This window comes from Suricata suricatta, chromosome 12 (assembly GCF_006229205.1).
Source record: "Suricata suricatta isolate VVHF042 chromosome 12, meerkat_22Aug2017_6uvM2_HiC, whole genome shotgun sequence".
In the NCBI taxonomy this organism is placed as follows: Eukaryota; Metazoa; Chordata; class Mammalia; order Carnivora; family Herpestidae; genus Suricata; species Suricata suricatta.
The window spans coordinates 12964934-12974391 of NC_043711.1; the positions used below are offsets into that span (position 1 = coordinate 12964934).

The 9458-nt window shown below is 53.6% G+C and overlaps 1 protein-coding gene across 1 annotated transcript in view; it reads left to right on the forward strand.

The window, feature by feature from the left end:
• The window catches only part of NIBAN3 (niban apoptosis regulator 3), a 15347-nt gene extending 8187 nt beyond the window's left edge, over positions 1–7160 (forward strand). Inside the window, exons 9-15 of the mRNA XM_029917856.1 lie at positions 495–757; positions 1621–1779; positions 2815–2931; positions 3019–3126; positions 3904–4015; positions 5358–5441; positions 6918–7160. Of these exons, the coding sequence (XP_029773716.1) occupies positions 495–757; positions 1621–1779; positions 2815–2931; positions 3019–3126; positions 3904–4015; positions 5358–5441; positions 6918–7063 (989 nt within the window). The 3' untranslated portion in view covers positions 7064–7160. The remainder of the gene's footprint in view (positions 1–494; positions 758–1620; positions 1780–2814; positions 2932–3018; positions 3127–3903; positions 4016–5357; positions 5442–6917) is intronic.
• Positions 7161–9458: the final 2298 nt, after the last annotated feature.

The window sequence follows — 9458 nt, forward strand, 5'->3', positions numbered from 1 at the left end:
GGGGGGGGGGGGGGGGGGGGGGGGGGGGGGGGGGGGGGGGGGGGGGGGGGCGCCTGGGTAGCTCAGTCGGTTAAGAGGTGGGGCCGAGAATCCATGACCCAGACCCTGCTGGACACGCCAGGAAAAAGAAAGGGCGGGGCATGAGGGGCGGGGTACACGTTGGGGTGTGGGCGTGGCCTTGAGGTCCAGGCTCGGGGGTGCAAGACAAGGGCGGGGTCAAGAGCCAGGTCCCAGCCATGCAAAGGCGGAGGGCTAGGGATGGAGTGAAGGATGCCCGGTGGGTAGAGGGGTGGAGACGCAGGCAGTGGCAGACCTGACCCGGGTCAAACCGGTCAGATGGCAGAGTCTCCCACTCTGCTCAGTGACAGACAACCGGGTTGGAATCCTGACTCTGCCTCTCGGGCTGCCACACTCACAGCCTCAGTTTTCTCGTGTGTAAAATGGTAGAAGAGGGTGCTCAAGAGTCTGAGCTCCTGTCCTCCTCGAGCTGTGAGCTCCGGGCCGCCTCCGCCCCCTTTGGGAAGCACCTTTCGGAGGAGACCCAGGTTCGTGTCTTCCCCTTCCAGTTGAGATCGAGGGCGCACTGGAGTCCTGCCTGCGCGGGAGGGTGGACACACAGCTGTCCCGGGTCACACAAAAGCTGCAGAGCATCGTGGAAGTCGTGCTTTCAGCAGTGCAGACCCTCCTAGCCCAGGGCATGGACCGCCTGTTGCGCCACCTGCGTGCGAGCCCCTCCGGCACTTGGCTGCGCCGGGAGGTGAGCCCTGGGGGTGGGGTTCATCCCCTTGACTTGTGGTGTGTTAACTTTACGGAAGAGTTGTGTGAACTCCTTTATTTTTCTGTTTGAAAACCTTTTCTGAACTTTGTTCAAGTGTGCTTTTTACATATTATAGACCACTGTGCTGTGGTCGTTGGGGGCACAGTTTAAAGCACGGTTGGGAGAGGAGTAAAATGACAAGAGTAGCATTTTAGCAACCTGAGTCTGGAATCACCTACCCTCAGATCCCTCCTCTTCCCATTCCTCTGTTTAGCCAGGGCCCACTCCATCCCCTAAGCTAGTGACTTCTCTCCATGCAGGTCATCAGGTCTTCTGATATTAAATGAACACCTGCTAAGTGCCAGGAAAACTTCAACTCATTAAGCTTCCATTTCATAATCACTTCCTCCAGGAACTTTCCCTGCTCTGTCTCTGCATCTACAGCTACCTGTGCTTCCTTCCTCACAGACACATTTATACACCTCTGCAGTTGTCGATAGTTTAGCTTCCGCAACTTTTCTGTGAACTCCTTGAGGGCAAAGACCATATTGGATTACTCCATTTCTGTGGCCCCAGAGTCAAGGACAGAGAGGGTATTAGGTGATGGGGCATAGGTGTGACAAGGGCTGGTGTGCCTATTTCCCCTCAGTCATGCCAGCACTGTACGTTATCCATTTTTTTCAGGTTTTACTATTTTATGCCCCCCCATACCTGTTACCTTCATTATGCATTTTTGGATAATGACTGAAGTGGGATGTGTTTCTATTTGCGTTTCTCTTACTATGAATTGGCTCTGAGATCATTAGCCCTGCTTTTCCATCGACTGATGGCGTTTTCCTCACCTGACGGCCACGGGGGCACAGGTTTACTCATTTGGAGAGATGCCTTGGGATGCGGAGCTGATGCAGACCTGCTACCGTGAGGCTGAGCGGAGCCAGAGGCGCCTGGGGCAGCTGGTGGCACCAGTTGGCTTCTTCGGCACACGGAGCCTGGTGTTTGGGGCCCAGGATCTCGCACAGCAGGTGAGGGTGAGTGGGGGGCTGCAAGCAGGCAAGGTCAGGGCAACGGCCTGCCAAGTGTGTGCTGGGGACCATGATGACTGACACACCTGGCCTCACTCCCTGGGCTCCCGGGGTCATGCAGACTCAGCCCGTAGCCAGGCTGTGACCACAGGGGGTGGACGGGGCTGGGGTGGAAACACAAGGTGCTATGGGAGCTCTGATGAGGTGCGTGATTCATCTCCAGGCGTAGGAGGACTCCGCAGGAGGAGAAGGACTTCCAAACCGAAGAGCAGTGGGAGGAATGGGGGTTGGGGTGGATATGTCCTGGGTCGGGGGAACAGCACTGGGAGGTGAGGGAGTTTGTCTGCGTTTGGGGGAAATGAAGCCAATTAGAGACATTGGACTGTAGGTTTCAAGTGAGGGCAGCAAGGCGGGAGATTTGCCAGCAAAGTGGAGGGGCAGATGGGTCATGGACTTTGTGGGGTTAAGGGGTCAGGCTCTGTCCTGAGGGTAATGGGGAGCCACAGCAGGTGTGTGAGCAAGGGAGGGGCATGGCCAGATTCAAGATTTAGGAAACCTTACCTGCTGTGGGGAAGAGGGGTCTGTCGGGGGCAGGAATAGAGGAAGCAAGAAGGAGGCCTGAACCAGAATGGGTACTGTTGGTGGAGAGAAGTGGTGTGTGTTTGAAGGCCAAGGGGATGGGACCTGCTAATTGACATGGCGAGTGAAGGAGACAGGGATGGAGAAGACCGAGTGCTGCCTGGTACAGTTGTTCAAGTTATACACTGCACAAGAGCACTCAGCCAAGGAGGCTGAACTCTGACCAGCTCTCTGCTCCCCAGATTGAGCACCCAGGCACTACCCTCTCTCCAGAGGGGAGGGCACTTTCTGCTAGATTACACACAGGTCCCCACTAATTGGATGACTCTCCGGTCCTCAGAGGATGGGGATGCTGTTTCTTGAGACAAGAAAGAGGTTGGGGGAAAGTGGCCGGTCGGGTTAGTCCGGATGCTGAGCACAGATCCCCCGCGGTTATAGGAGTTACTCTTCTTGCAGCTGATGGCTGACGCCGTGGCCACCTTCCTGCAGCTGGCAGACCAGTGTCTGACCACAGCCCTGGACTGCACCCAGGCTGCCCAACAGCTGGAGAAAGTCAGGGGGCGGGTGCTGAAGGTGAGGTCCCTCGGGCGGGCGTGGCAGATGGCAGGGGGCCTGGGCGCCCCGACAGCCACTGGACTGACCGCCGCGTGGGCCCCGCAGAAGTTCCAATCGGACAGCAGCTCAGCCCAGAGGAGCTTCGTCCGCAGATGGGCGCTCTGCATCTTCGTGCCCTTCGTACTGAGCCAGCTGAAGGCGAGCTGCAGAGCGGTGCGTGGCGGGGGCACCCATGCAGGCCTGCTGCGTGCCTGTGCCTCTCTACAAAAGTGGGCCCAGTGCCCTCTCCTTCAGAGTCACGGTGGCAACAAGAGACTGTCATTTCCCAGGCCCTGTGGCTGGGGTGGATGGCTCCCGTGGGTCCCCGCAGTGCCCTCTGCTTCTTCCCTGACAGTGCTCAGTGTCTGCCATCTGAGAGCTGGGGTGGGGGCCCATGCATCCTCTCTCAGTGGGTGACTCAGATTTCGGAAAAGGGAGGAGGCAGAGAGGGGGTGGTTTGCCAGGTGGTCAGGGAGGCTCTGAGAGTGACACCGGAGAAGCAGTGAACTGCCGGCACGAGCCGTGTCCCGGGGAAGTGGGGTCCCGACAGACGGCACAGCATGTGCAAAGTCCCTGAGGTAGGACCCTGCCTAGTACGTTGGAGGGAAGTGTGGCTGGGGCTCAGTGAGTGAGGGGGTTGGAAGGCGGTGAGGGGGAAAGTCACAGGGGCCGGGGCACATGGGGACACCAGGCCCGAGTCAGCCTCGGGTGCTAACAGGATCCTCTAGAAGAAGAAGTTGGGGAGGGGGGCTTGGCTCACAGAGATACCTGAGCGAGTCCCAGTGACTTGTGTTGAGCTATGTTTCCTCAGTTCCCACAACCACCTGAGGCCATAGGGACCCAGGAGTCCATTTTAAAGATGAGGAAACTTAGTCCCAAGGTCCCCCAGCTAATCAGGGTCAAGGTTGCAGCCTCCCCTCCAGCCCAGCCCCTCACCCAGCTCTGTTCCAGGAGCTGCATGAGTTAGAAGGGGAGGTCCTTGCCGTGGGCAGCCCGGCCCTGACCATCAAGGGCATCTATGAAGACGTTGTCCGAGGGGTCCTGCTGCAAAGGATTGATGGAGGTGAGCCCCATTCCCCTCTGGCTCAAGGAAGCCTGGAGACCTCTGGCTGTGTACCCCACACCCTGCTCGGTTCCCCATCACCTCTTAACCTCCTGCGAACACTAGCCCTTTGGCTGAACGCTAGGACTGGGACAGATGGGGACTGGGGTGAGCGCGTCTTAGATGGAGAGTCCCTAAAGGAGGGGGCATTGGAGCAAGGGCTCTAAGGGGTGTGTAGGAGTTCTCAGGACGAGGAGAAGGAGGCAAAAGTCAGAGACAGAGAGCAGATACATTTACATTTTTTCATTCAGCGACTACTCCCTGTTTTTTTCTGGGCTGGCATCAAAGTCCTAAGAGTCCTTGAATCTTCTGGGCTGGGAAGCGTCTCCTGAACCGTCTCTTCTCCTTTTTCTTCTTCAGTTTGCTCATGACCCGATGCCTGTGACCACAGAGATGTGTGGTTGGATGAGCCCTGTGACATTCAGGGAATGTCATGGCATCCACGGGGCTGATGCAGAAGACAGGAAGGGGAATGGAAGCCGAGGAGGCTGGAGGGTGCCGGGGCAGGTGTGCAGGGCCTTGAATAACAGACAGAGGAGGGTATGCTTAATGGGTAGGCAGTAGGGAGCCATGGAGGGTGTGTGAGCAGAGGGCAACATTGACCAGACTGGAAGCCAGAGAGGAGGCTGAGGGCACAGTCCTGGAGGCAAAGGATGGACTAAGGGGCAGCAAATGAGGGGATAGAGCCTAGGTGTGAAGCTGAGATGGGAGGCTGGGGTTGTTGGGCTGAGTGTCAAGTACACACAAGAGGCCCCAATGCTGGGGATGGTGTACAGGAAGGAGCGGAGCCCTGAAGAACCTGTATCCGAAGGCCACAAACAGGAAGTAGGGACACAGGAGGAGGAGTTGGAGAGATGGGAGGAACCCAAAGATAGGAGGGTTCTGGGAGCCAGGAAGTACGGGTGAGGATGTCCTTGGTCTTTGGACCTCCAAACAGAAGGAACTAAGTTCCCTTAGAAAAGGGGCATTTTAAATGGAAGAAGGCTATTCTCTACTTGGAAAAAAAAAATCCAGAAACAGGTGATCTCGGAGAGTCTCTGTTCCTTAGTGTCCTTAGTGGTGCTCCATCCTTAATTGGCTTGTGATGTCTGCTTGGAGCCTTGTGTTGGTAGGGGGCTCAGTGAAGATGTGGGGATCAGCTAGCAATGTCTGCTGTGGTCACAGGTAGGGAGAGAGGCTTATTTGAGGCACCTGATTTGGGTTCCTGGTTGAGACATTGCCTCCCATCCTTCGCCCTCTTGTGGCTTCTCTGAGAGAGTGCATGAATCTCCACATGGGTCCAAAGGATTATTTCTTGCTTTAGAACTGAAAAAGGCCCTTGGTGTCAGTGAAGTGTCCTGTGCTCTGGATGGCTGCTCGGAGGCCCCGTGGGACCAGACAGGAGCAGGTGAGGATCTCAACGGCTCTTGGGCCAAGCCGGTGAATTGTTGGGGGCTGAGGACCCTGGCATGGGGTATAAGGGATGGTTGTTAGGTGTGGATTGCTGGATGGGCAACATGTACCTTATCTCCTGACCCGGCCAGGTCGGCCAAGGTCATGGTAAACAAGGGCAGTGGGAGCCACAGTGTTTGAGCCGCAGAGGTCCCCTCTGTATGCACATGAATTTGTGTTGTGTCTCATATTGCCAGGACGTTGGGGGCCTCTCCCAGCAGGTACCGGCACCCCACACTGCAAGGGGAGTGTGGTGATGGGAGCCTGGGTGCACCAGGAGCCAGGGCTGCTCTGGGAGAGGGGTACAGGGAGCCATGCTCAGCGACGGGGCAGCCTGACCGCCTACTGCAGGATCCTACAGCAAGTAGGGCTGAGGCCGACACTGCTGGGGGGTGCAGGGGTCCTCGCTCCAGCTGTGAGATGGAAATGTGTCATGGGGACTTCCTGAAATGGGAAGAAAACAACAGGTCCAACTAGAAGCAGGCCAGCGGGCAGGGTGGCTATAATCGGGGTGTTCGGCACCCAGGGCAGGTACAGGGATTCCGGAACCACTCACAGCTTGACCCCCTTGAGTATTACTGTTGTGAGAGCCTTATGAACCCACCTAACTAAGCAGCTCCCACATTTTTCACCCACAGAGACCCTGAGATGATGTGTGTCGTGTTTAGCTGCTAACTTTTGGGGGGGGGGGTCATTTGTTACACAGCAATAGCTAACTAATACACTAATACACCATTGATCTGGGGGTAGCATCCCATAGTCAATCACTGTAGATAAACTGATGAATATTCACGCTTACTGGTGTAAATGGAGATTAAAGAGTCTTAAAAGACTTCTGGGTGCCAAAATATTGGGGATTTGCAATTGAGGATGAGGTCTTGGGGATGGGCCTCTTAATGTTTTTAACCAGAATCTAACCAGTGATGGTTATTTTGCTTCTAGTCTTTTAAACTGCTTTTGGCACAGGAAATGACCTTGTACATACTTTCCAGGCAAGGGCACGTCTCTGGGTAAATCTCCCGATCGGAAATCTCAGGGTTTAGCGCATTTGTGTTTGTTATATAAACAGCGGTCTCCAGAGCACTCTCCACCAGGGTGGTCCCCCTGCACGCAGGTGGCTCATCTCCCCATAAGGTGCACAGGCTATCAGCCGACTCACGGTTTTCAGACTTTCAGAGTGAAGAATGGTGTCTTGGCGTCGTCTTAATGAGCATGTCTTATCGGAGGGAGATTAAGCATCTTTTTATGTGTTTACGAGCTGTTTTTAGCTTCTTTTCTGTGAAACTTTGTTCCTCTCCTTGGCCCATTTATCTTCTGGGTGCTTATAATTTTCTGCTAAGTTTCTTTTGCTAGGCTTCCATTTACTGAGCATTTATTATGTGCCAGGCATTTGATGTGTTTTGTCATCCTTATGACACTTTCTATTTTACAGATGAAGAAACTGAGGCTCAGAGAGGGACTTGCCCCAGGCAACCAGGCTGGGGTGCCGAGGTCCAGCCACTCTGCTCACGGCCTCCACCAGGCACATCCGCAGCTGCACCTCAGCCACGTGTTTCCTCATTCCCACTGGACAAATAAGTCAAAGCATACGCACCATTTCAAGGCTTTTATTTTTACTTTGTTATTTTTAAACATTTTTTAATGTTTATCCACTTTTGAGAGAGAGACAGAGAGACAGAGACAGAGCATGAGCGGGGGCGAGGCAGGGAGAAAGAGAGACAGACACAGAATCTGAAGCAGGCTCCAGGTTCTGAGCTGTCAGCCCAGAGTCCAGCCCCCGAGTCCAACAAGGGGCTCGAACTCACCAACTGCAAGATCGTGACCTGAGCAGCAGAAGTCTGCCGCTTAACCACTTAATGGATGGAGCCACCCAGGCACCCCTCAAGGCTTTTATAACCCTCGTACCTCCACCTCATTTTTCTCCGGAAAAGCTGTGTTTCTCTACCCTCCCACCAGCAGTATGTGTACATAGGCTCTATATCCTTCCCAAACACTAGGAATTTTCATAAAAGAAAAAAAAAGTCAGTTGGGAGGGATGCACACCTTTCATTGTTTTATTTTTAATTTCTTTAATGATTAAATTGAACTTAAAAATGAGTTACTGGCCATTTTTATGTTTGTGCTTTTTTATTTTTTAAGTGAATCGCCTGTTCATGGCTTTTACCTACTTTTTGGTAGATTTTTTTCTTATTGCTCCCTAATAACTCTTTGTATATTGAAGCTATTAATGCTTTGCTATACAGGTTACAGTTTTGCTTTTTTTTTTTTTTTTTTTAATTCTCAGCATGCTATAGACCTTTCAAATTTATTTGCTCCAAATCTTAACTTGGTATCAAGTTTCTCAGCTGAGAGAGAAGCATTACTGAGTTCCCTCTGCCTGCCAGAGAAGTCATCTGTCCCACTGCCAGTTGGCAGCTTCTCAGCATCACAAGCGTTACAGCTGCTTCCGAAGCAGGTTCCGGAGGGATTACCCCAGGGTCTTTCTCGGTTCAGCTTTCAGAGGGGGGATATGCATACTCCATGGAGACGGTCCCCTCCCAGTCCACCCTGGAGTTTTCAGCCTCCCCAAAGAGAGTTTTCTGACGTTACCCTCCAACTCAAATTTCCGAGATAACATTTGTGCTTCACAGCCTTGTACAGCTGTTGTTGTTGCTTTTAAACACAGAATGTGATGTTAATTCTGCAGAGGTGGAGCAATAAGAACTTGTCATCCTGCCCTTTTCGAGAAAAGCACTATTTGGTTTTGGTTCCAAAACCTTCCAGTCTTTTCTCAGGTTATCAGGGTCTGGGATGCGTCCGGCCACTCTTTTTCTGACTCGATATGAATGATCTTGCCTTGTCAGGTTCATAGAGTGCAAAATTATTTTGGCCATTTTATGGCAGAAAATTTCAAACCTATCCCCAAAGCAGAGCCCCCCTGTGTGCCTCTGCTCAGATTCCTCCACTCGCCTCCTCACCCCCTTAGTCAATCATGTAACCAGGAATTTAGGTTGCACTTCCCAAACATTCAGCTAAAAACTGAACTTGCACCAATGATTATTGTAGAAAAAACTGGAGAGCAGGAGAAAGGAGAGAAATGAATCTGGAAGAAGGGAATGGACAAGAGGGAGGAGGAAGAGCAAACATGTGACTCTGCTAGCCGTGAAGGGAGATTTGAGGCTTTTGGGGGGCCCTGAATTTCACTTAACAATATTGAATCTTCTTCCGCCCCCCATATTCATAAATGTACACCTGAGCATCCTTCTTGAAACTTAATTTTTAAGAATGACACAGAAACAAGCAATTGAAAAGTACAATAAGAGTCCTGAGAAACAAACCTCTGGTCGCGTTTCTATGGAAACCCCCACCCTGCCCCCAGAGAGCGTGCCCAGCATTTTTAAGTATCCGGCTCCACCAGACGCCCACCGTGCGGGGTCAGTAAGACCCTATATTGCAGATGGATAAACTGAGGCTCACACGGCGAGCCCACGGTGGGAGCTGAATTTGAAGCCAGGTCTGCAGGACGGCAGGGACAGCGCGCTTCGTGCTTCGTACTCAACAGCCCTAGAGAACATCCCAGTGCAACCAGGGCCTAACTAGCCTGTTCCGCCTGGAGGAACAGATTGGGTCTTATTCAAATAGAAGTTGGGTGGGGTAACAGGCGACCTGGCCGGCGTCGGGAGGCGGGGCTTGTTCTGAACTCTGACACCTTAAGGCACAGTCACATCAGATTGGAAAGCTGTGAGCTCTCTGTGCCTTTAAAGCCGTCCTGGGGGCGGGGCCTGGGGAACACGCCCGGACGGCGGATTCACTTCAGCTGCTCCTCCCCTTTAAGGCGCGCGGCAGGGCGGGGCCCCCACTGGCCTCTTCAAGGCGCGGTCCGCGTCCGCCGGCAGAAAAGCGGCTTAAAGGCGACGCGTGGCGCGATGGCGGCGGCCCCACGCGCGTGCAGGCGGGGCGGGCGGCCGCTCCCGGTGGCGCTGCTGGTGCGTCA